Raw genomic sequence first — 27,270 nt, 5'->3', positions numbered from 1 at the left:
ATTAAGAGATGGCAAGGTTGGTTCACCCTTTGTTTTGAATTCTTAGTGGGCATTATTCCAACATCCCTGTATCGTATGGCAATGCGTACTTGGTAGATTAGTGTGGAAAGATATAGTAACAATTCAGGTTCTCAGCACACTCTCTAGCAGTAACAGAATGTTGTACTAGGACAGAGTGCATTTTACCAAACACTTTAAATTGCCCTTTTTACCAGCATGTAGTGCTATTCATATCTTAATTAGACTATTGACATCTGTGAAACAGTACATTATAGGTTTGTGGTAGAGAATGCTAAAATTGTTGCCCATGCAGCAGTTCTTATGTGTGTATTTTTTTTTTCTTAACCTTTAGTGGTGCAGGGTGATTGGGTGTTAAATGCAAATGTCTCCACTATTCGTACAAATATTACTATTCACTATAAAATGATTCACCCAATTTGTCACTTGCTATCTATGATATGTATTCAGCTATAAATAATAGCTGCAATATATGGACAATGTTTTGCAATACTCATGATGTTGTTGTTGGTGTTTGGTAATGCAGGCTGAGATATTTGAAAATTTTTTTTTCTCATTGAGTACAAAAAGCCAGGTTCAGTATTTCTTGATTGCCAGATCTGTTTGACTTAATGTTTTGTAAAGTATGGCCCTATAAAGAAAGGGTACTGGCATGGTAAATGTGCGCTACCATGAGTGACAAAACATCTAAAGTTTCCATCCCAAAGGCTACTTTTGAAATCACAGGCAACATGTATGGTTTGCTACCAGTTACATAGTTACATAGGGTTGAAAAAAGACCATTGTCCATCAAGTTCAACCCATCCGAGTAAACCCAGCACACAACCTATACTAATCAATCTATACACTCGCATACATAAACTATATATATACAACCAGTAATACTAACTGTAGATATTAGTATCACAATAGCCTTGGATATTCTGCTTGTTCAAAAACTCATCCAGGCCCCTCTTAAAGGCATTAAGAGCCTGCCATTACCACATCACTAGGAAGGGCATTCCAGTGATTTGAGAATATGTCTAATTTAAACTAGGTAACTTGGTCAACATTGATTTTATTTTTTTCTATAAGACTAATGCCATACAGGACGGATTCTCAGCTTGTGGATAAATGCAGGCCAAGATTCTGCCCCTACGCTTTAATAATGTTGTTGTGCCTGAACCTAGAGCCATTACGTTGGCCTGGATGCTGGCACACAAAGTGGAATTCGGCACATTTATCTGCAGGCTGAGAAGAATCTGGTGTATCAGTATATCCGTGCATTTAAAGGGGTGCCCCATGCTGAGGTGTCCTTGGCATAGCCAAAGCACCCAGAAAAGCAAAAAGCAATCTTTGGCATCTAACTGTATTGGTTTGAAAGGTAAAGGCCTATGTTTATAAGTAAATTTTCATTAACATTGCCTTTAGTTGTTAAAATCTTAGCATGCGCATATGATTTTTAAAAAATCATATTCATTTGCATTTTATCTATGTGATTGTTTTCGTTCCCCCACCCTGCTTTGCCTGACATGCTCCAGTGATCCGCTCTGGAATTCAGCTGTAGGTGTGAGAGATTCGGTGACATGAACACACACATCACAAAAGAATGTGTCAGAAGCTTTGTCTCCTTGCTATATTTATAGCTTTGTATCAAAAATAACTCCTAAGGTCTTAAAAAAAAATCTAATTATCACATTGCAAAACCAGGATAATACTCAGATGCAAATTATAAAGACCGTGTGCTGTCCTGGCGTGGGCTAAGTTTTTTCTTAGGGTTAATTTATCATCATATTTGTTTCTAAAACGTTGTCATCTAGTTTTAACTTGTTAAAAAAGGCTTGAATGTGTAATATAATGTTTAATTATTCAGTCAGTTTTTTGATAGGGTGTAGTTTCCTTGTGCAACTAGAAGCCTTTGTTTAATTAGAGCCAAGGCACTATATGCATATGTATTATGTTCTAGGTGTATACACTATAGGTGTCAGAGTTTCAGGTCTATGTAAATGTACACATGACTTTGATAAGTCAGTGGCTGACACTTTTTAAACAAAGTTAATATGACCAAAGGCCTGGGCCTGATGGAATACACCCTTGAATACTTGGCTTAGTTTAATTTTAGCTAGGCCACTTTTTCTGATTTTTTTCAGGCTTCCTTTCATTCATATATTGGTGCATGTAAGTGCAGCTTATCATTGATAATCATGCATGCAAAACGATGGATCTAAGATGTGGCATCTTAGCAGGAGGATCTGGTCTTAATGGCAGATGATAATCGGACTGTTTTATAATGATGAAGTGTGAGATTATAAATTTTTGATCTAAAAATATGCAAGGCTTTTTTTTACCCTTAATGAAGAAGGACTTGGAGGGTAATTGTGGATAATAACTTTATCTGTAGCGGGCAAGTGTTTGGAAGACCTCACTTATGCAAAAATGTTGACCAAGTTTGGATTGTTTATAAAGGAGAAGGGGTGATATTATGACTGTATAAATATCCAAGGGGCCATACAATAAACTCTCTGATGTGTTATTCTGCATTAGATTCTTCCAGCAGATATGAGGGCATCCATTGAGATTATAAGAAGGGACTTTTTAACTTAAGATGCAGAAGGTTTTTGCAGTAGAAGCTGTTAAGTTCTACAGATTCAGACATGGTTGGATGCCCTTTTAGAAAGTAAGAAGATAGAAATGCAAACGCTAAGTACAATGTTGATCCAGGGACTGTCTGATTGCCCTCTTGGAGTCAGGAAGGACTTTTCTCCATCTGAGGCAAATTGGAGAGGCTTCAGAAGGGTTTTTTTTCCTTCCTCTGGAGCGATTAGAAGAAAGGCAGGTTTCACTTTGGCAAAATGGTTGAACTACAGTATATGGGCATGTGTCTTTTTAGCTTCATCTATTGGATTTATGTTCACCTTGTGTGGGTATCTTTGGATACTGTCAGGTAGGGGTGCACTGAATCCACTATTTTGGAATGCAGCCAAATCCCTTTGTTAAAGATTCAAATGAATACTAAACCCAACCTGAATCCTATTTGCATTTGCAAACTGAGCCATTAGGGGCATTTAGGGTTGGGACTGGTCATCATTTCTAATATGAATCCGATATATCTCCCTGATGATCATTTGCCTCCGCCTACCTTGTTAACCACATGTGCTTGTGATCAAGCAATTAAGGACCTTTATTAGCTTGCTCCATGCATTTCACGGTTACTTGATCATCCGTGCTCCCCAGCCTGATCTAGCCTGTGATTCTGGGATTCTTGGTTCCCGTGTTCCCTGATGTATGCCCTGCCTGGTTCCTTGTTCCAGCTCTACTGTGTCCACCTGGTACCAATTTCTGTGGATTCCCTGGTTTTAACCCTGGCCTGTTTACTCAACCTTGCTTGCCTGCTGCCTGCCACTGACTTTGGTCTGCTTTATGGACCTCGCTAGTCTTCTGCCAGCCCTGACCTTCCAACTTGTTACCGGACTCCATTTGTCTACCGTTAGCCTCACCACTGGCCTCTGTTTGAACTCTGGTTTTCAGTCTGCACTTCTATCTGTTTTTTTTTTCTTTTTACTTTTTGCTCATTAAATCTATTCTTTCACTTTACCATGGCTTCTACTCTTCCATTAATGGGTATTTCCTGAGATACTCAGCACATAGGATCCTACCTGTTGGTCACTCACCAGTGGCCTGACCTGACAGGTACTCAGGTTTCCTCATAAAATCTTAAAAGCCCTCAACATTTTACTAAACAATTGCACTCAGTGTGTAGTGGATCTTCAACATTTAAACACGTTGATATTTGAGATTAGATTGGCATCTCAGTCTTTGCCCAGTGACAAGAGTCCCTCAATAAATGCTTAGTGCTTTCTTCTGGGACACTTGCTTATGTTCCTACAGGTTCAGCCCAGTACTATAATCAGGCCAAAAAGGCCTGGGCTAGGGTGGCACAAATTTAAGGGTGGCATGACGTCCAGCCTCACCTAAATTTGCTTGCATATGGAGCACTGGGAACAGGACGTGCAGAAAACTTCAGCGCATCCTGTCCCCAGTGCTCCCCATGTGCGAGCAAGAAATCCCACTATACTTTTAGGAAGTGTCTCTAAATCTCATTGATAATCTTTTTCATGTGGTATGAAATCTTGCTTGCTTTTCATGTCTGTTTCAGAGGGCATCATAAAATTTTTTTAGTGGCAATGTACACCATACCCTGTCCAACCCAATTCACAATTTTCTCCAATCCATCAGGTCATGCCCCACATCTGCTCCCAATCACCTTTAGGTCTATATCACCAACCTAAAGGAGTACATATGTAATGAATAAAATACATAAAGAAATATACATTTTTTTTTTTAAGCAGACAGGCAAAAATAACAGTTTGGTTTTGATCTTGTTTGTACTTTCTAAAAACTGCAATCAGTCATTAGATAATATCTCAAATTATATACATTATTTGCCTTGGGTTTTTTTAATGAAATTTATACAAACCGGATTCCAAAATAGTTGGGACACTAAACAAATTGTGAATAAAAACTGAACGCAATGATGTGGAGGTGCCAACTTCTAATATTTTATTCAGAATAGAACATAAATCACGGAACAAAAGTTTAAACTGAGAAAATGTACCATTTTAAGGGAAAAATATGTTGATTCAGAATTTCATGGTGTCAACAAATCCCAAAAAAGTTGGGACAAGGCCATTTTCACCACTGTGTGGCATCTCCCCTTCTTCTTATAACACTCAACAGACGTCTGGGGACCGAGGAGACCAGTTTCTCAAGTTTAGGAATAGGAATGCTCTCCCGTTCTTGTCTAATACAGGCCTCTAACTGTTCAATCGTCTTGGGCCTTCTTTGTCGCACCTTCCTCTTTATGATGCGCCAAATGTTCTCTATAGGTGAAAGATCTGGACTACAGACTGGCCATTTCAGTACCCGGATCCTTCTCCTACGCAGCCATGATGTTATGATTGATGCAGAATGGGGTCTGGAATTATCTTGTTGAAAAATGCAGGGTCTTCCCTGAAAGAGATGACGTCTGGGTGGGAGCAAATGTTGTTCTAGAACCTGAATATATTTTTCTGCATTGATGTTGTCTTTCCAGACATGCAAGCTGCCCATGCCACACGCACTCATGCAACCCCATACCATCAGAGATGCAGGCTTCTGAACTGAGCGTTGATAACAACTTGGGTTGTCCTTGTCCTCTTTGGTCCGGATGACATGGCGTCCCAGATTTCCAAAAAGAACTTCGAATCGTGACTCGTCTGACCACAGAACAGTCTTCCATTTTGCCACACTCCATTTTAAATGATCCCTGACCCAGTGAAAATGCCTTAGCTTGTGGACCTTGCTTAGAAATGGCTTCTTCTTTGCACTGTAGAGTTTCAGCTGGCAACGGCGGATGGCACGGTGGATTGTGTTCACTGACAATGGTTTCTGGAAGTATTCCTGAGCCCATTCTGTGATTTCCTTTACAGTAGCATTCCTGTTTATGGTGCAGTGTCGTTTAAGGGCCCGGAGATCACGGGCATCCAGTATGGTTTTACGGCCTTGACCCTTCCGCACAGAGATTGTTCCAGATTCTCTGAATCTTCGGATGATGTTATGCACAGTTGATGATGATAGATGCAAAATCTTTGCAATTTTTCGCTGGGTAACACCTTTCTGATATCGCTCCACTATCTTTCTGCGCAACATTGTGGGAATTGGTGATCCTCTCCCCATCTTGGCTTCTGAGAGACACTGCCACTCTGAGAAGCTCTTTTTATACCCAATCATGTTGCCAATTGACCTAATTAGTGTTATTTGGTCTTCCAGCTCTTCGTTATGCTCAAATTTACTTTTTCCAGCCTCTTATTGCTACTTGTCCCAACTTTTTTGGGATTTGTTGACACCATGAAATTCTGAATCAACATATTTTTCCCTTTAAAATGGTAAATTTTCTCAGTATAAACTTTTGTTCCGTGATTTATGTTCTATTCTGAATAAAATATTAGAAGTTGGCACCTCCACATCATTGCATTCCACAATTTGTTTAGTGTCCCAACTTTTTTGGAATCCGGTTTGTACATGTATTGTCATAAATTACCACAAGAAGTTGATGTGTTATTTCTTGCTGTAAGGTATACCACTTATTGTAAATAATGTTTGATGGAGTAGTTTATTTTGTGTGTAGAACAGGCCTGTCTGTGGGTTAGGTGTTAGATATGGCTCTCCTTGTGGCCCTTAGCCTTGAGAGAGTCTGAGCTCAAAGCAAATTATGGGGTAAAGTCTAAATTGCAATATAATCTGCCTATGTAGCCTTTCTTGTACCGCTTCATTTACTTTGATTTATTTACTGGGACCTTTATAGACTTCAGCAACAGCCTTGCAAACTAATTATAATCACTAGAGGAACAGTTTTTTTTTTCAATAGAAAAGACTATGGCAAGTTGAATGGCATTCCTCACTGTGGGTTAGAAATGCAAATTTGCAGAGATAGTTTTAATGTGAAAAGTTAATTGCAACATTATACTTTTAGGGTAACTCTTAAAACTGAAAGTCAATATGCAGAAAGTACTTCCCTAAAGTTAAATCAATTAATTCATTTCTAAACAAGCTGCTTTTAAGAAATAAGTACGATTTAAATGATGGGTTTTCTGTGCTAAGTTTTACTGTGATCTGCGGTGATCTATTAGGCAGAAGTCCTCTCCAGCCAAAATACTGCTTGGGACCCCTTTATGGCTTTGATCCACCCTCCCCCCGGTAGTGTGAAAGAAACATAGTGCTTTCCTGTCTAAGACAAAATAGCACATATAAAGTTTAGATGGAAGAGAAATTCCCTATAACCCTCTACTGATCTACCCCATGCTTACTTTTATTGATTGGAATGGAACCTGTTTCCATTAAGCTGAATGACATAGAGCATGGGATGATAATTGTTGGACTGATGTCAAATGTAGCCCAATGTGTCTTTTGAATGCCTAGGGTGTTTGCTAACATTATTTGGGCCTCAGCCTGCTTATCCTCCTTACAAATGTTGTGACGTGGCATTTAACTGCATTGGTTTTCTGTGAGAGAACTGATGGTCTAAAAACCCTTTTCAGTAGAAGACAAAGAGACATTTTTCCTATGGTAGATGCTGGCAATGAGTGGAAGTTACCAAAAGGCTGTCATAGGCACAGGGTTTTTTTTTTTTTTTTGGAAACAGAGGATCAAGGGGACTTTTGACTTGTTTGAGCACTGTGGAGATCACAATATTACAGTTGCCTTCTAATTTTTCTTGGATTGTTGCCACCAGCAGCTCATACCAGTAGATCAGCTTCTCTGAAACTCTTTACTAACTTCTAAATTGTCTTCTAAATTGAAACTTTTGCTTAAATAATTTAAAATATGTAGCTAAAGAATTCCAGCCAGAAGCATTGTTTCTGGATGTTACCAAAGTTGTATAACCATAGCAACTGGATGTCAGTATGAATACCAGTGGCTGTAATGGGCAGCACATTGCAGTAACATCCATTCCTAATAGAGACCCCTCTTTTGTGTATTCAAGCCATCCAGGATAGCAACTTCTGTTGTACAAGGTCAAAAAGATTGTGGCACATTGCAGTTCCAGACCAAAAGTAGACAATGAAGATTTACAATTTTTTGACCAGCATTAGTCAGGATTAATCAGGATTTACATGTTTCAGGCATGGAGATGGTCAGATTAAGTAAGCAACTGTGGTTGGGGCAAGCTGCTCTGCATAACAAATGCGTGGTAAAACATTGGCTATCCTGTCCTTTAAGACAGCATCTATTAGTAATATACTTTATTTAGGGACAGCATTAACCATAGTATAACCTGTAAAGGGAAACAATAAGAAGTGAATTGCCTTGCCCTCAGATGAGGTTTTCCCTGCAATGGAAAAGAGTCACTCCTAACAGTGGGCAATGGCAGTGCATGCAAATCTGCATATAATTATATGAAATGTAAAATATTTACTATTTGTGCCACATGTGAGAGCACCCAGCTATGACTGGTGGGAATGGTTTCAGAGCTGCATTTGAACAATGACTGGAGGCCTGCAGTTCTCACAAGACAGTAGACAATGTCTTTTTCTGTAGTGTCTGTTTGGACAGTGCAGTGCATGGCCCCCATTCTGTTGTTGGGCTATAATTTCCAGCTGTGCTCTTTGGTGATTGTAAGAAGCGGTTTGGAGCACTGTGCTATGTATAAAAGCACACTCCTGCACTATCCCTACAATTTACAAGGAATCCTGTAAAATCCATTGTAAAATATAAGGATATTAAAAGTCTGAGTTATTCCATGACCTTATAAAATCATGAGGGCAAAGTATAAGAGATGACTTTTAATACCCTCACATTTTACAACATGTTTTTTTATTTTTTTATAATACACGTTTTAGTAAGTCATGTGACATTTTTAATCTTGATTTGGACTGCACTCCAGTGCATTTACTGTGCCCAAAACGCATGTGGCCTGAATGGGCAGACCGGTATTAGATCATATTGACTGTTTAAAATTGCTCTTTTTATCTCTGGGATATACAGTAACAACTCCTAATTCATAGAAGTGTTGAATGTTAATTTCATTTGGGGAGGAAATTAACTTCAAAAGTGATACAGGTATAGTACCTGTTATTCAGAATTCTTGGGACGTAATTTGGATCCCCATATCTTAAGTCTACTAAAAAATCATTTAAACCTTATTTAAACCCAATAGGATTGTTTTGCCTCCTATAAATATTAATTATATCTTAGGATCAAGTATTGTTTTATTACAGAGAGAAAGAAAATAATGTAACAAATTTAAATTATTTCATTAATATTGACTTCTTTTAATTAAGAGTGCCTTTCCGTAATTTGGAACTTTATGAATAATGGGTTTCCCCATAAGCAGTCCTATAACCTGTATAGATAAATATGTGCATGTGCAGAATCTTAGGTGACAACTGCTTTTAAAGTTTATAAATTTCAGTATCCACAATGCAGTTGCTTCATCCACAGTGTGTACTTGTGGGTGTAGTGGCTATATCATACAGAGGAATTAGCCACCACACACACACACACAATCTATTTAAAAAAATACAAATTTGTGTCCATTTTATTTATGAAATTTGCTCACCATGTTTTCGCTATAGAATGGGGAATATATATGTTATCTATGTCTATGAAGATTTTCATTCATCCAGGTCATGGTATATCTAGTATAAATAAATTTGAAGCAACTGGACTTGTTTAGTAATCATTGAAGACGTTTCACTACTCATCCGAGCAGCTTCTTCAACTGAAGAAGCTGCTCGGATGAGTAGTGAAACGTCTTCAATGATTACTAAACAAGTCCAGTTGCTTCAAATTTATTTATACTAGATATATGTTATCTAGTTTACCAAGCTTTTGTGTGCATTTGCCATTTGTATGTAGGTTAAAAAGATACTTTAAAATAAGAATTAAACAGCATTTCAATGCAAAGTACACAATAAAAGGCAATACGCCCATAAGTGATGATTGTATTTATTAAGGGAGGTAATAATTCCTTCAGGGAAATTTACCAATGCAAAAGAAGAGACATGGTAAATTTGTCAAGATCAAACAAATGGAGCACATCTTGACCTTTCATAAATCTGAATAATATTACATAACATAATGTATTTTAGTTAGGTTAAAATACACAATGCATTTTTCTTAAAAAGGAATAACAATTGCAAATGCTTAATCTGTAACCCTTGTTTGTTAATTAAATTTAAGACCCACGTTTCTTAAACAACAGCTTTGGGTTATGTTGGTTTTCAGGGTTTTGTTCTTTAAAGGATAAGTAAGCCTTTTATCATAAAAGCCCCTAAAAAAACTCTATACAGCCCCCAGAATATCATACCTTTATCCCTGCACTCAGCCTCATGTAAATTCTATATTCTGTCTACTGCTCATGCTTGCTGCTCTGCTTCAATAGAAATCAATCAGGCATGCACAGTAGAAACCTCTTTGACCATCTTCACATCAGAGAGAAGGAGAGCTCAGCAAAAAAATGGGACAGGGCTTCATGCTAGACTAGGAAGTAGCTGAGAGAGCTGCAGTTGAGCTGCTTGTGATAAACTCAGCTCCACAAAATGTTATCATCTGTTATCACCAGCCTTTTCCATCAGACTACCAAATAGTAAAATGCCATGTGTCTGAAAGTCATTTTTCTTCTAGGGATGCACTGAATCATGTATTTAGCGCAGGATTTGCATGATTCCTAGGCCAAACCCAGCTGACACTTGCATTTGTGCATTGCGATGTTACATTTGTTTACTGCTGATCAGCCTTAACCCCACCCCTCTTTTGTTGTCACTGTGGACATGTTAGCCCCTCCCCCAGTGACTCTAGTCTCTCACTCTGCTACCCTGGCCTGGTGCTCATTTTCTTCATATAACTGGAAAGGAAAAGGAAACTGCTAAGCGCCAAATCTAGGTGCCCCGAGGCCGCCCCCTGCGGACGCATGCGCGAACATATCCTCGCGCCGTGCCGACTCAAGCGTGCATGCGCGACAATTAAACTTGAATATGGAGCAGTGGGAAGAAGTCCCCATTGCTCCGTATGGGCGCAAAATGTAAAAATTTTGTTGGCGGGGCAGCCCTTAAATTTGTGCCGCCCTAGGCCTGGGCCTTTGTGGCCTCGCCACAAATCCAGGCCTGAACTACCTTGTAAGTTGTCCCCTGTGCCAGTTTTAGGAGAACACATGTACAGATATTTCTGAAAAAAATCTGTTCTCTGGCACATCAGGGGAATATCTGAAAGATGGGGAAAAAAGATGGTAGCACGGTAAACAGTGCTCTAAACTGGTCTTTTTTTTAAAAAAAAAAAAAAAAAAGAAGAGGTGTACCATCCTGGGTGAGCAGGAAAACTAGAAGGACCTGGGGCGCCTAACAACCTGGAGTGCCCAGTGATTTTACTTGATCTAACCTTAGGAAAAAAAAGATGAAACTGAAAGAAAGTACAGTTGCATCAATTAACTAAACCTTAATCAAACAAGAAAAGGGGTTGCAAATTGGGGTCACAGGAACAGAAAGGGTTAAAGCTGATCCTTTCTGTGCCCTCTGTTACCCTGCATCATATGCATGAAATGACAAGCCTTTTCCTTCCCAGTAGCACTTTGAGCCATGTGTGCACCAGAAGCAATACATTTTGCAGGTTTGCAACAACGCTTTGCTCTGTGCACTTCATGTGTGCCTGTTATAACACTGCTCTTTGGAGAGTGACCCAACGCTCTGCCTGTATTATTATAGTGCCTCAAGTACTTACTACTGGTTGTAGTAATGTTGTTCGTTGTTTTGTCCGTTGATTAGACTAGTGCCACATGGGGCAGATTCACAGCCGGCGAATAAACACAGGTCGAGAATCAGTCCCTACACTTGAAGAATCTAAAAGTTGTGCCTAAAAGCATGCTTTGGGCCAGCTGCAGGAACATGCAGCATATTTTAGCCGGAACTTGCTTGAGTATGCTGTTTTGGGCTGAAATATACTGTGTCTGACTGCACTTGGAACGAAGCAGTGCTTTTGGGTGCAGGCACAATTTGCAGATTTTTAGGGCGAGGTCACACAAAGCGTACATCCGCTTCTCTCAGCCTTGCATTTTTTTGCCTGTACTAAAAACCACAGAATTTGCTTCAGTGCAGCCACATGCGGTGGAACAGGAGTGTAGGTCTGCTTGTAAAACACAAAAGCAGGCTTTTTTGGGCGGACTGTCGCTCTGCTCTGCCTTGTGTGGCTGCACTGAAGCAGATTCTGTAGTTCTCTAGTGCAGGAACAATGGCAGCATAGGAAAGCGGATCAGCTTCTCTCAACCTGACGGAAAACGCAGGGTTGAGAGAAGCGGATTTACACTTTGTGTGACCTTGCCCTTAAAGGAGAAGGAAAGGCACATGCGCAGTAGAGTGAAAAGCCGACTTCTCTGTTTAAGTTCGGCTTTTCACTCTACTGTGCATGCGCGCGCAGCGATACAGGAAGGAGGAAGTGCTCGCAGCTACCCCGGGCTGGTGCTGTTCTCTCTGTACAGGGGCACCAGCCCGGGGTAAAAGGTAGGCTATTGAAGTCACTTGGGGGTGCCTAACACGTGACTTTGACTTTCCTTCTCCTTTTAAAGCAGAGGGGCAGTTTGCCTAGTGTGGCACTAGCCTTATCGCCCAAAGACTGGGATTTTTGGAAAGTTATTACTACTCACAACAAAATTCTGTCAATCAAAAGTTCTATTAACCTTTAAGATCTTTATCAGTAAAGTACTTGAATTTGTCATCTTGTCATTCTTTGTTCAAATGCTGTACCGTTTAACATTAGACCCGTTAAGTGATATTTATATTACTGAAGCACATCAATGCACATTAAGCCGCCTGATTTTTATTTTTGTTATGTTTTTGTTTGGACAAATGTTAACTAGTAATGGCAACACTTTTACAGTGGAATTTTGTTTGCTGGTATCCTCAAGCAGAGCTAATATGCACAAGGTGAGAATATCACCAGAATAGAGAAGTAGTCTCTGAGCTCGAAATGTCATTGCTATGTCTCTAATCTTCAAAGTATATATATATTTGTCTTAAAAAATTGCCTGCTCTTTCTGTTTGTGTTCCACAGAGACATTCTGATCACTCGATTGGGATCATATTTGAATTATGAGCAACTATGTGACGAAGTGAGAGAAATGTGCTACTTAAACCAGAGGCAGCCCATCACATTGAAATGGATTGATGATGAAGGTAGTAGAGCAGATCATTTTAAAATAGTGGTGTACATTGTTTCTGCATTGATCTATTTGCAAGGAAATACATTCCTTTGTTGTTCTTCTTCTATTATTGCTGTTGAATTTCTTAAAGGAAGGGTCATGTTTATCTCCAAATAGTGTGCCAGTAAGAACATGAATTTTTTAAAGGGGTTGTTCACCTTTGAGTTAACATTGAGTATAATGTAGACCAGGGGTCAGGAACCTTTTTGGCTGAGAGAGCCATAAACACCACATATTTTAAAATGTAATTCCGTTAGAGCCATACAATGGCCAACGGGAGCTAGGCCTTAGCCAGGGCCTCGATTTGCGGCTGCCTGTGGAGAACGATGGGGCTTCAGGCCCGTTCGGCTGCGGATGCTGCGGGGCAAGGTAAGGGGTTGTCATCTTTAGCTGTTCAATATGGCTTGTTAGTGGTATAACTAGAGGGCTGCCTAGCACAGGGCACAACTGGCTTCTCTTTGTAGCCCCAACAGAGACATATTGGCCACATTTTATTTTCAATTCAAGCGTGAACTGTCACAGGTTTCTGCTCGAATGTCCCTCTCAGTTCCCTGGGCCCTGGTTCAAGTGCAACCCGGTAAGGATGCCGGATGCGGAGGAGGGCGTGGCCTGCGCTCGGCGGATAGAAGATGTGTTCTAAGGCTTAGAACACGTCTTCTATCTGCTGAGCGCAGGCCACGCCCCCGTTATTTTTTTTATTATAGATTTGGCAACGAGCCAGATGCAGCCATGCAGCTTACTAACAGGCTGGTGGCTGGTTAAATCAACTTGCTTTCATTTCAACTAAAAAGGGATAAGTATTCTTTACTAACTTTATCAAAACCATTGTGTTTTTTTAACTGTTGGGTTTTATTTTTTTTTTCATAAGTAATTGTTGTTTTTGGAGCTAAGTTACAAAGTTTGTGGGATCCATAGGCTTACAGCAGGTTACATTCCTTTTTAATTACCCTCAGCTTGAGGAGGGTGGGGTTTGATTAGTTCACCTTTACAGACTGCATAAATAGAACCATAGGCACTCCAGTGGAGCTTGCTCTGGTGGTAGGTGCTCTGTAAGTGATTGCTCTTTAAGTGGGGGCTCTGTAAGTGGAGTTATAAACTCAGGAGTTAGTGGGGGCTCTGTAAGTGGAGTTATAAACTCAGGGAGTTAGTGGGGGCTCTGTAAGTGGAGTTATAAACTCAGGGAGTTAAACACTAAGGGAGTTAAAAATAAGGTAAAACAAGGTATTTACTACAAGTCCTTACACCTATTTTTGTTTAACTGTTCTTGTAACTGGGAGAATGAGTGGTAGCAACATTGAAGGTCTGACACAGTGCACAGCCTGCCACATGTATGCAGTTGTGGAACAACAGTTCCAAAGTGCATACCTCTGTTGTGGATGTGAGCGAATTGCCACTTTAGAGGCTCGCGTTAGAGCCCTAGAGGAACACGTTGCAACACTGCGTTCAATCAACAATCTTGAGAGGGGTCTCTTGCTAACTGAACAAGAACTAGTGGGGTCAGATAGTAGGGGGGGAGGGGAGCAGCAAAAGGATGATAGGGCAGTAAGCTGGGTGACAGTTAGAAAATCTAGTGTGGGGAAAAGGAAAAGGGAGGCTGCTCCAGGGTTTGCGCATCCCAACAGATTTGCCAGATTGTGTGAAGAAGATGGGAGTGTGAACTCTGGATTGGCGGTTCTAGGTGAGGCTGATCTCTCTAACAGCCGGGAGACCAGTTTCACTAGTAGTGGTGGGGAGGAGAGCAGAGCTAGGCCTAAACAGATGGTGGTTATAGGGGATTCGATCATTAGGAAAGTGGACAGGGTAATCTGTCAAGCGGATCGCTTCAACCGGACAGTTTGCTGTCTTCCTGGTTCGGCATGTGGTTGATCGGGTTGACACATTATTGGGAGGGGCTGGGCATGACCCGGCTGTCTTGGTACATATCGGTACTAACGACAAAATGAACGGTAGGTGGGGGACTATAAAGAGTGAGTTCAGGGATCTAGGCTCTAAGATTAGGCAAAGGTCCTCCAATGTCATTTTTTCGGAAATTTTGCCGGTGCCGCGTGCAAGTTTAGGAAGACAGCGGGAGCTTAGGGAGCTAAATGCGTGGCTAAAGTCTTGGTGTAGGAAGGAAGGGTTTGGGTTCCTAGAGCACTGGGCTGACTTTTCCTTGGGGTACAATCTATACAGCCCTGACGGATTGCACCTCAATGGAAGGGGGTCTGCTGTGCTAGGGGAGAGAATGGTTAAGAGGTTGGAGGAGTGTTTAAACTAGACAAGGGGGGGGTGGGTGAGCTAGAATTCTATGGGAAAATTAGTGTAGACGGGGTAGGGGGACTAGCAAAGGGTTGTGGGGGAGGAGTGAGGGGGGCATATAGTTTATCAGATAAGGAGCTTCCGTTACAAGGAAAGCAGTCTCATAATTGCCTTAGCTCTAACTCTCCCTTAGCTAATGTAAACATCAGAGGGAGAAGTAGTAATCTCCGCTGCATGCTGGCTAATGCGCGTAGCTTGTCGGGTAAATTAGGGGAGCTGCAAGCTATAGCATGTATTGAAAATTATGATTTAATAGGTATCACTGAGACCTGGTGGGATGATAAATGCGACTGGGCTGCGAATTTAAATGGTTATACATTTTTTAGGAGGGACAGAGAGATTAAAAAGGGTTGAGGGGTTTGTCTTTATGTAAAGTCAGATTTAAAGCCATGTAATAAAGACATTACCAATGAAAACGTCGAATCTCTTTGGGTAGAAATTTCAGTAGGGCTGAAGGTAACAAAGAAAATGATCATTGGTGTATGCTATAAACCACCCCGTATAGATGAGGGGGATGAGTCCCAGCTATTGTTGCAAATGGAGGAGGCTTCAAAACTGGGTCAAGTTGTTATTATGGGGGACTTTAATTATCCGGACATTGACTGGAGTAATGGGGTGGCTAAGTCAGAAAAAGCTAGTAGGTTTGTAAATATGCTAAATGACAACTTTTTATTTCAGGCGGTTCAAGAACCCACTAGGAATGACTCTATTTTGGACCTGGTGAGGGAGTAACTAAAACACTCAATTTTAGGCGTGCAGACTTTGCCAGTATAAGGGCATCTCTGCAATGTGTCAACTGGGAAAGGCTTTTCATGGGGTTAGACACAGAAGGAAAATGGAACATCTTTAAAACATTGCTTTGTAGGTATACACAACAGTATATTCCCCTTGTAAGCAAGGAGAGGCATCGCAAAGCAAAACCTTTATGGTTGAATAAAAGTGTTATTGTCGAGGTTGTTAAGAAAAAACGTGCTTTTAGGGCATTCAAGTTAGCTGGGACAGCGGAAACTTTCATCAGGTACAAGGAAGCAAATAAAGCATGCAAAAAAGCTATCAAGCAAGCTAAAATAGAGATGGAAAGGGATATTGCAGCAAGGAGTAAAAAGAATCCAAAATTATTTTTTAATTATGTGAATAGTAAAAAAATGAAGCAAGAAGGGGTGGGAACTTTATTATCACGGGGGGGTAAGTTGGTTGATGAGAACGGGGAAAAAGCTGAAATTTTGAACTCTTATTTTTCATCTGTCTATACATTTGAGGAGCCAGATAATGAAGGCTTTCCTTTTAATATGCCCAGTTCTAGTAATTTAGCTACTGGCGCATGGGTCACTCGGGAGGAAATTCAAAAGAGACTTGAACATGTAAAGGTAAACAAAGGTCCAGGGCCGGATGGGATTCATCCCAGGGTATTAAATGAGCTGAGCGCTGTGATTGCCAAACCTCTTCACTTAATTTTTCAGGATTCATTGAGGTCTGGCATGGTGCCGAGAGACTGGCGGATTGCTAATGTGGTGCCGTTATTTAAAAAGGGATCCCGTTCTCAGCCTGAAAACTATAGGCCTGTTAGTCTGACATCAGTAGTAGGAAAACTTTTGGAAGGGGTAATAAGGGATAGGGTACTTGAATACATTGCAGTTATACTATTAGATTGTGCCAGCATGGTTTTATGCGTAACAGATCTTGCCAGACTAATTTAGTCGCCTTTTATGAGGAGGTGAGCAGGAACCTTGATGCTGGAATGGCAGTTGATGTCATCTACTTAGATTTTGCTAAAGCGTTTGATACAGTACCTCACAGAAGGTTAATGATCAAATTGAGGAATATTGGCCTAGAACATAATATTTGTAATTGGATAGAGAACTGGCTGAAGGATAGAGTACAAAGAGTGGTTGTAAATGGAACATTTTCTAATTGGACCAGTGTGGTTAGTGGAGTACCGCAGGGGTCAGTCCTTGGTCCTTTGCTTTTTAACTTGTTTATTAATGACCTGGAGGTGGGCATAGACAGTACTGTTTCTATTTTTGCTGATGACACAAAATTGTGCAAAACTATAAATTCCATGCAGGATGCTGCCGCTTTGCAGAGCGATTTGACAAAATTAGATAACTGGGCAGCAAACTGGAAAATGAGGTTCAATGTTGATAAGTGCAAAGTTATGCACTTTGGTAGAAATAATATAAACGCTAACTATCTACTGAATGGTAGTGTGTTGGGGGTATCCTTAATGGAGAAGGATCTAGGGGTTTTTGTTGATAACAAGTTGTCTAATTCCAGGCAGTGTCATTCTGTGGCTACTACAGCAAATAAAGTGCTGTCTTGTATAAAAAAGGGCATTGACTCAAGGGATGAGAACATAATTTTGCCCCTTTATAGGTCCCTGGTAAGGCCTTACCTTGAGTATGCAGTGCAGTTTTGGGCTCCAGTCCTTAAGAAGGATATTAATGAGCTGGAGAGAGTGCAGAGACGTGCAACTAAACTGGTTAAGGGGATGGAAGATTTAAACTATGAGGTGAGACTGTCGAGGTTGAGGTTGTTTTCTCTGGAAAAGAGGCGCTTGCGAGGGGACATGATTACTCTGTACAAGTACATTAGAGGGGATTATAGGCAGTTGGGGGATGTACTTTTTTCCCATAAAAACAATCAACGCACCAGAGGTCACCCCTTTAGATTAGAGGAACGGAGCTTCCATTTGACGCAGCGTAGGTGGTTTTCATGGTGAGGGCACTGAGGTTGGGGAATGCCCTTCCTAGTGATGTGGTAATGGCAGATTCTGTTAATGCCTTTAAGAGGGGCCTGGATGAGTTCTTGATCAATCAGAATATCCAAGGCTATTGTGATACTAATATCTACAGTTAGTACTAGTGGTTGTATTTATAGTTTATGTATGCGAGTGTATAGATTGGTAGGTGTGGGTTGTGGGTTTACTTGGATGGGTTGAACTTGATGGACACTGGTCTTTTTTCAACCCTATGTAACTATGTAACTATGTAAAAGAGCCACATCTGGCTCCCGAGCCATAGGTTCCCTACCCCTGATGTAGACAGTGATATTCTGAGACAGTTTGTAATTGGTCTTCATTTTTTCATTTGTGGTTTTTAGTTATTTTACGGTTTGTTCAGCAGCATCCCAGTTTAGCAGCTATCTGGTTGCTAGGATGTAAATTACATTAGCAGCCAGGCAGTGGTTTGAATGAGAGACTGGTATATGAATAGGAGAAGGGCTGAACAGAAAAATATTCTTTAAAAGAAACAATAGCAGTAAAACTGCTGCCTTGCAGAGCAATGGTTTTTTTGGCTGCTGGGGTCAGTAACCCCTATTTGTAGCTGCAAAGAGTTAGAAGAGTAAGGTAAATAATTCACAAATGATAAAAAATAAATAATGAAGACCAAAATTCTATAACATACTAAAAGTCACCCTAAAGGGGAACTACTGCTTTAAGCCACACTAACGACAAGGACTACCATTGTTTAATTAGGTGCTATCTGTATATGAAACAAACCAGCTGTACTCACTCTCTTGCATGTATGTAATGACAATATTATCAACATATATTCGCGTAGGCATTGCTGGCTTTTCAAGGCTACTTTATTCCCTTGATATTTTCTTTCTCACAGTTTTCTCTTTCTTACCACCTTTTTTTTTCTTTTTTCATTCCTCCCCTTGTTTTTCACATATTACACTTTCTTGGCTGTCTACTGTTCTTATTATCCTTAACCCTTTTGTTTTCTTGATCTTCCCAGAGCCATAAATGGCTTTCTCTAGTAACAAAAAATCTTTTTTTCCTACAGCCTTTTTAACGGGATATACAATAAACCTATGCCAGCATAGGTATTCTTCTGTAGAAGCATGATTTTTCAGGAAAGTTTAAAGGAGAAGGAAAGGCTAATGAAGAGTTAATCTCGAGCTGCAGGCATAGCTTCAGCTCTCTCAATAGTGCCCATAAGTCTCCCCATATTTCTCCCGTTCAGATGATCAGAACGCTGAGCTCTGTAAGGAAAGTTCCCATAATGCCTCGCTCCTGCACCAAGACCAAGACCCCGTGTACATGCTCAGTTAGTAACACTATGAGGAAGCTTCCTGCTGGTTGGCTCAGCTCACACATTCCTAAGGAAGGGGAGTGAGTTCTTAGCATACTTGAGGGAGGGGGGAGCAGGAGAGAGCTGTGTTTTTTCTGGAACAGAATAAAAATGACAACAAATCTTTTGACAGAGGACTCAGTGCAGCATTTCTGTGAGTGCTTACGGCTGTATTTACATAGACCTTTCTGATAAAGCTTACTTAGTTTTTACCTTTCCTTCTCCTTTAAGGTTTTTGCTTGCCCTCTCAAGCATTACTGTAGCTACAAAGTACAGTTGGCAGTTTTGATCCTTTATAGTATGCCCAGTTCAAGTGCTCGCTTTTTCTCTCATTTTCCACAGTCCATTATAAGACAACTGGTAGCAGAAGATGTCTGATTAATGTAATAATCTTGGTGATACTATCTTACGTTAGTGCATTATATGAGTTAACAGAATGTCTACTGTACAAAAAGGGCTTGTGCTAAGATAACCTAAACAGCCTTAGTATATTTCAGCAAACAAATATTGGGAGCAAAAGTTATCTACCTTATTAATTGTTGAGTTCTTTTTGCCTGAAGAAAATAATTACCATATAACCAGTCACCTCCAGAAAGCAAATTAACATAGAAAGAAGGAATCTGAAATTGGCTCTGTATATTGATAAATATAGATGATAGAGCAGGGAACCCAACCCTTTTTACTTGTACACTTATGTAAAAAATGTTGGTGAGCCACACAAGCATGAACCAATATGCTTAAAATATGAGCTTTGATTGGCTATTTGGTAGACCCATGTGGACTGCTAGCCTGCAGGATGCTCAGCTTGGAGTAAAACTTTGTGTCTGTCCAAGCCAGATTTAAAAATGGGCACCTACTTTGAGACATCAAGAAGGGTAGTGAGCAACATGTTGCTCACTGACCACTTATTGGGATCATTGTGATAGAGATTCAGTCCAAAGGGAAGCTTTTTTATTAAAACTGTTAGTAAAGCTTTTCTGTAAATCTTTATAAGCCAGTAGGCTTGTAGAGCTTATGAGAATATAATCATTTTCTTATTTACTATAGAATGTGCAGGTGGAGCTGTATGCTGCAGTGGTCCTCAGAAAATATCTCAATTAATGATTCTTGGTATAGGTTAAGGGCAATGGCAATGCTACTTGTAGCCAGCAACTTGTCGCGGCTACAAAATAGATGTTACTGATAATTGTCTCTACATGTGTTTTTAGCAGAGACAGTATTCTCAGTATTTTCTATGGCATTTTATAACTGTGACAAGTAGCTGCTACTAAGTAGCACCGTGTGTCATAGCCCCTAACATGGAGATTTGTTGCCTGGGTTAAAAAAATCATTACCATGGGTGACAAATCTCCATGAAAATGCCTTGCCCTTCACCAACATTGGAATTGCTGCTAGTAAATTATATTACTCGCAGCAGTTTGGTTTAATTGCAAAAAAATGCAAAAGCAGGCATTTCCCCAAGGTTAGCTGAAATGCTGCGAATAATGTCATTTACTTGCAGCGATTCCAATGCTGGCAAAGGGCAAGGCATTTTGGGTTGTCCATGGTAGCAAATCTGCATGTGTCATTGCCCTTAAGGATAATAGTCTTGTTCCTTTATGTAACATTATGGAAGAAACTGAAATAGGTTTTTTTTTTTAAAAAATCCTATGGGACAATTCCTACGTACCATCTTTGTGTACACTAAATATTCTAGTACATCAGGAGAACGTGACAAATTCATTGTCAAAGTGATCCGTCTCTACCATATAAACCTGGGTCTAGTCCAGTGCAACAATATGAACAAAAACTCTAGTCTAGGCCAGTACATCTTTAGAAATGCATACTGCCATTAAAGACAAAAAATGTCAAGACTAAAATAAATACATTCCCATTATTCATGTGTCTGGCAATGCATAGACTTTAATTGTGGTGTGGCAAAATTAAATTCACAGAATGTTTAATGTGTAAACTGTGTTTATTGGCACAACATGCTTTGGTTCCTGGGAACCAAAACAATAAACACAATCCGAACAGACTCATTCCTTTGTGGGATTCAGTCGCTGCAATACTTGAAACTTGTGGGCTTTACATTGCATGCTTATCTACCCTGGAGTACATGAAAAATACTGATAAAATAAGATTTAAAGGGATAGGGTTTATAATCAATATAAAGATTAACAGACTTGGACGACTGGATCCTTTTATGCAGCAACAGAATTATTTTCTGAGTTTCCAGTGTGTTATAGGGAATGTAGGATTATGATGTTATCAGTTGCTAATTTTTAACCCACCAAGGAAAAAAAATGTTAAAGAATGTCAGTGTAAAATTACTAGTAAAATCTAATGAGGAAGAAGTGACCGTAGACTTGGGCATTCCTGTCTAGGTTGAGCATGCCAGAAACCTGTATTTCCCTGGCAGCAGGTCTAGTCTCTTATGGGATATATCTATGCCAAAATATAATATTTGTTATTAAATATGTACATATCAATACATGTTGGAGTGCCCGTGGACACCACCACATTATATCAAATGGCAATTACTGTGCCTATTAGACAACAAAAATGTTAATGTCTTGCAATCATGTTTATGCTTGTGGTATTTTTCAGTAATTATAATGGGAAATAGCCTGTGCCAATTCCCTCATGTAGTTGCAGCTCTAGGGGCTCAGCCAAGCCTGTTTTCTGCCTCACCATATACAGTATGTGCTCATACAGTACATGTGATAGCAAGTAAAGTGACCGTGTTACTGAGCAATAGGTAGAATTCAAGAAGACAGTGTGTAAGGTTTCTGTGGGATATAATAAGTAATACATGCTTTTTGTTTTGTTCCTTTTGGGAAGAAATGACAATCCAAGAACAACTCTGATAGATCTTCTAACGTTTGCTAGATTTAAGCAATAGATCTGGTTTTGCTGTCGGTTTAATTAGGACTAGGTTCATGTTCCAAAAGAAAGTTTTCTGTGAAGGTGTGTTTTTATAGCTTGTGGCTCATTTGGCTCTTCTATTGTTACTGTATCCCTGTTTAGTTTTCTTTCATATCCATTCGGGTTTTCCTGCCATTTTATGCCATCTCAAGTCTGTACTACCTGTTCTTTTTCCTGTCTTCTGGTTTTCTGCTTGTGGCCCAGTATAATTTGCCCAGGTATAACTTCTGTAGCGGTTGCCTGGCTGGCTATTTATGTGTCATTCTCTGTCTGTCTGGCACAGTGTTTCTCTCAGGGCCTGCAAGTCTAGAATACATTTATTTACAGTTTGAGTTAAAAAGTATTTATTTAAAGAAAGCAATCTTTGGGTAAGTATTAATGGTAGATACAGCATGAAATTAACAAAAAATATGAAAAATAAAATATCTGGACATTTTCACTGGGACTAATTAACATACTACAAACTACTCAAGATTATTGAAATAAAACACAAGACAAAAACTAATTAACAAATGAATTTAAAGTGGTGGTAATCAAATGCATATTTTTAGATTGAAATCAAGTGCTGTTCTAAGCATTTTCCAATATACATTTGTTACACATGTTTACTAATGTTTATTCCTAAATGTAATTGCTATTGAAAGCAGCATCTGTCTGTCCTTTACTATTCTCTATACTTAGTTCCTGACTACATGTAGCACTAAAACTATGCTGCAGTAATCATCTCCCACAATGCCTTCCACACTTCGGTGAGTCACTTTCTTTACAGGTCTGTAACTTACAGCATATGAAAATCATTGTGCAAACTGGATTGTTGACTAGTGGGAAGCTGATTAATGGTAAATGTAGTCATGACTAGTAGTACAGACAGACAAATATTGCATTTATCGATAACTTTAATAATGCATGCTATCGGAGCCCACACTGCAGCTGGGGAAACAATAGTATTTTTTTGAGAACATCTCTTTATTTTGTGCTGTGCTCCCCACTGCTGGTACAGGCAGCCATGCTAGGGCACACAGATCACCACCTGCACCAGGAGTGGGCTTCTAGTGTGGAGAGCACATGATGGGAGATAATTCTTCAGAAATGACTATATTACTGTTGTTTCCCCCATTAAGTGTGTTGGTTCTGTTAGCCTGCATCTCGAAAAGGGGTAAAAAATGTTTAAGAATAGCTGCCCTTTAAGATGATTAGACTTTTTTTCAACCTGGTATTTTGAAAAAAAAAAAAAGGTCCCCCCCCCCAAAAAAAATAGAGCTAAAATGACTCAAGCCGTGGACAGCTTTTATTTTTATTATTATTTTTTTTATATATAAATTTGATCAGCCCATGTATGAATGGTTATGGCATTTCTTTCCATAATTTTTTTTAATCAAACAAAATATGAAAAAAAGACTTGTTTGCTATATTCTGCCCACTCATTTCTGGAGATGACCGCCTTTTGAGCTGAGAATTAAAAAAATAGTTTTAACCATATGATGTAAGAGAAGTCCTTTTAAAAACACAAATATTAATAATATACAGGATCTACTGTAATGTATCCCTTACATACAATATACATTTTATGTAAAATGATCTCTTTTACATAAAATGTTTCATATGTAGCTGTACCAATAATGCAGGTAAACTGAATGCCTGACCTGTGGAAATGACAGACTTGGTCTTGGAGGCAGCGTGAGATTTAGTAACTTGCTGCAAACCCAAGCATCCGCAAATTAGATTTCTTCAACCTTACCTTCCCAATGAAGGTAATGACAATGTTATTTACCAGCTATTATAAGACCCTGATAGTCGTTAGTATGAGTGCAGGATCAAGATTGTAATAAGGGAAAGTGAATGGGTGTTTCAGGCTATTTTTCTGTTGGAAAACTAATGATTAAAACACATGGCTCTTAAAGGTTCATGGCCTCTGCAAGTGCAAGTAACTGCACAAAGCAGATGTTTATCGATTAAAATTTGTAATGGAAAACATCATTGCGCGCAAGATCGAAATTATATATGTAAAATGTATTCTCTTTTAAAAAGTTAAATTTAACAAGGAAATACTAAATATAAATTAAAATGTTAACATGTTAAAGGGAAAATACATTCCCGTAAGTTGGGCTTATGTAATGAATATTGGGGCTTGAAGTCCTTCTGCTTTCCATATTTGGAGGTGCACAGCAAAGGGACTTCTATTGCCAGAATCCTTCACATCACAGTGCAACAGCTGGGTAGGAGCTGGTCTGGGACTGCTGAGATCTCAGCACAATGTACAATGCCTTTTTTAATAGTTCATATTACCTTTTAAACTTTTAATAGTAAGATATATAGAAACATGAAATCTCACCTCTAATATCTAAGTTACTCATGTGCAATTTAAATTCTAGTTTTAGTTTCATTTTAGTGTAACATTTTCATCTAGTTTTTTTTACTAGTTATATACTGTTATAAATATCTCTGTTACAATAACAGCATAAGTGCTGTTTATTTAAGCTAAAGTTTGTTAGTCCCTTAAGTAAGGACAGCAGCTTTCCAGTTTGGAGTTTCAGCAGCTATCTGGTTGATAGGGTCCAAATCAGGGAGTGGTTTGAATAAAAGATAGGAATATGAATAGAAGAGGACCTGAATGGAAAAAAATAAGTTATAAAAAATTACAATAATAATAAAACTATAGCCAAAGAAATTGTTTTCTGGCTGCTGGGGTCAGTGACCCCTATTTGAAAGCTACAAGGAGTTAGAAGGAGACGGCAAATAATTCAAAAACTATAAAATAAATTAATGAAGATCAATTGAAAAGTTGCCATTCTAAAACATTCTTTGAGGAGAACTAGACTCGACTGGCAATCTATTTAGTGGGCTGGTGGGGGGCTGTTTGGGCCTCTGTGTACTAAGAATGCCACAACCTATTTTAACTTTCAGTCCAGACATGGTATGGATTAAATGAGGAGTGAGAAAAAAGGGGAGTGAACTATACACATTTTTTCATGGCATGCTACGCACCCACTCCTTCTCATGTATTCCAGGATTTCACCTTGAAATTCTTGCAACCTTTAGTTTAAACAGCAGTGTGCTGACGCTAATACTAGAAACTTTGCCTTTAGCTATGGCAGGGGGCAGCCCTTGCATTGTGAGAAAGGAGGGTGGCATTTGAGCATTCATATCACAGGCTCCTTTAACACACAGGAAAGAGTTTATAAATATATTTTGTCCTTATGGTTTGGAAACAAAGTCATCCATCTGTATTAAAGGAGTTTGTTCAGACACCAGTCTTTTTTTATTTCTTATTTGCTACAGAAAATGGTAAGCAACCACATGAGAGCTGACCCATTTCTTTTCCTTTTAAACTGGCAGTGAGTAGGATCAAATAGGATGGCACAGTAATGCCCTTCTTGTCAGAGACAAGGGCATGCATAAACACTGAGATGACAGTTTACAAAATAAAAGAAATTGCTTCTTAAAAATAGATGCTATCTAGTAGTAAAACCCCTTAATCATGTATTTGATTAGGCTGTATTTAGATGTTCTTATTTCTAATATACAGGTAACATAAATCTGTAAACTAGTAATCAAATACCAAAAATGTTTTCTAAGCCCTTAAAGGAGAAAGAAAGGTAAAAACTAAGTAAGCTTTATCAGAAAGGTCTCTGTCAAAAGATTTGATGTGTCTGTTTTCCTGTGCCAGAGACACGCAGCACACAGCTCTCTCCCCTCTCCTGCTCCCTCCTCCCTCAAGAATGCTAAGAACTCACTCCCCTCTTCTTGGGAATGTGGATCTGAGCCAATCAGCAGGAAGCTTCCTCATAGTCTTACAAACTGAGCATGTACACTTAGGGGCACATTTACTAATCCACGAATCCGAATCACGAATGGGAAAAACACGTATTGGAAACGAAAATTTTGGAAGATCGCAAATATCACGAAAATGCTTAAGAAAAAATCGTATTAGTCACGATAATATCGTATTGGCGATCCGAAAGTCACAAAATTTTCGTACCAAATAATTGTAAACAGCGGTAAAACCTTTCCGATTTTTTCGTGCAAACGTCCGAAAAAGTTGTGCGCCATACGATAAAGTCGTGTGCTGTGCGAAAAAGTCATGCGGACGCCGGAAAAAAATGACGAAAATACGCTCGGAGCGTTTGCATGGATGCTTGAGCGTTCGTGCTTTTGTAAATGTGCCCCTTGGTCTCGGTCTCAGTGCAGGAGTGAGGCATTATGGGAACTTTCATTACACAGCTCAGCATTTTCTTCCTGTTCCTGAACTGAAGGTATGCCTGCAGCTTAAGATTAACTCTTTATTAGCCTTTCCTTCTCCTTTAAGTGGAAATAATAAATAACATTGAATGCCTAACCCCATGACAAAAAAGCGGTTGTTCACCTTTAAACACTTTTTTTCCATTCAGAAATGAAGAGTTTTTTCAGTTGCTCTCTATTTTTTATTTTTGATTGTTTTTCTAAAATGTAAAGTTCCAAGTTCAATGATTCTTACTCAGGAATCCAGATGCAGACTCTGAACTGTTGGGTACATTTCTCAGCAGCATCTGTGGAGTGTTAGCACTTATTTTATAAATTATACCCGCGATAGATTGCTGCATATGGTGCCATATTTACAATATAGGCACTATAGGGCATGTGCTTAGGTTGGTAGCTTTAAGGGAGTGCCTATATGGTCATAAAGGAAAAAAAGAAAAAAAATTCTCCCCACTGCTGCTGGACACTTGCACAGGGTGGCACTGGACCAAAATACAGCACTGTATACTCCCTTTTCAATATGAGGTTTATGTTATTTCTGGAACTAAACAAGAATATGAAGCCAAGTTTCACTTTAGCAATTCCTGTCACTTCCGATCCCACAGAACTTGAAAGAAGCTGATAAAATAAATTACCAGTCCACAGAAAAGCCCATGATAATGATCTGCTGAAAGGCTACTGCTTAGGAAGGGAGGGTTTTGTTTGTTCAGAGGTAGATAGCCTGTTTATAAAGGAAGGGAGTGGGGTGAGTTCAGTAAAAATAGCCTAACTTTTAAATAAGTGCTTTATAATGGCAAAAAATAGGAATATGTGTTTTTTTTAGTTAAAACAATAGGTAGAATGTAATTACAACACAAGTCCTATTTAATCTGGTTATTTTTAGGAATTGTTTTCTTAGGTGTATACTTTCCCTTTAATGGGGGGGTTTACATCCATTTTCTATTTTTTTTTTTTTTTTTTTTTTTTTTTTGCTGAGTTGTCAGCAATTTTACTAATACAAGGTTTTGGCACAACAGCTCTTAGAGTCAG

The 27,270-nt window shown here is 39.3% G+C and overlaps 1 protein-coding gene across 2 annotated transcripts in view; it reads left to right on the top strand.

Moving 5' to 3' along the window:
- prkcz (protein kinase C zeta) overlaps positions 1-27,270 on the top strand; it is a 111,771-nt gene that overhangs the window by 9,298 nt on the left and 75,203 nt on the right. For both annotated transcript variants that reach the window (XM_012965860.3, NM_001100265.1), the window contains 1 exon segment: positions 12,577-12,698. In XM_012965860.3, the coding sequence (XP_012821314.1) occupies positions 12,577-12,698 (122 nt within the window).

Source organism: Xenopus tropicalis, chromosome 7 (genome assembly GCF_000004195.4).
Source record: "Xenopus tropicalis strain Nigerian chromosome 7, UCB_Xtro_10.0, whole genome shotgun sequence".
Lineage (NCBI taxonomy): Eukaryota > Metazoa > Chordata > Amphibia > Anura > Pipidae > Xenopus > Xenopus tropicalis.
The sequence above is the reverse complement of the archived record's forward strand: the minus strand, read 5'-3'. Positions and strand labels throughout refer to the sequence as shown.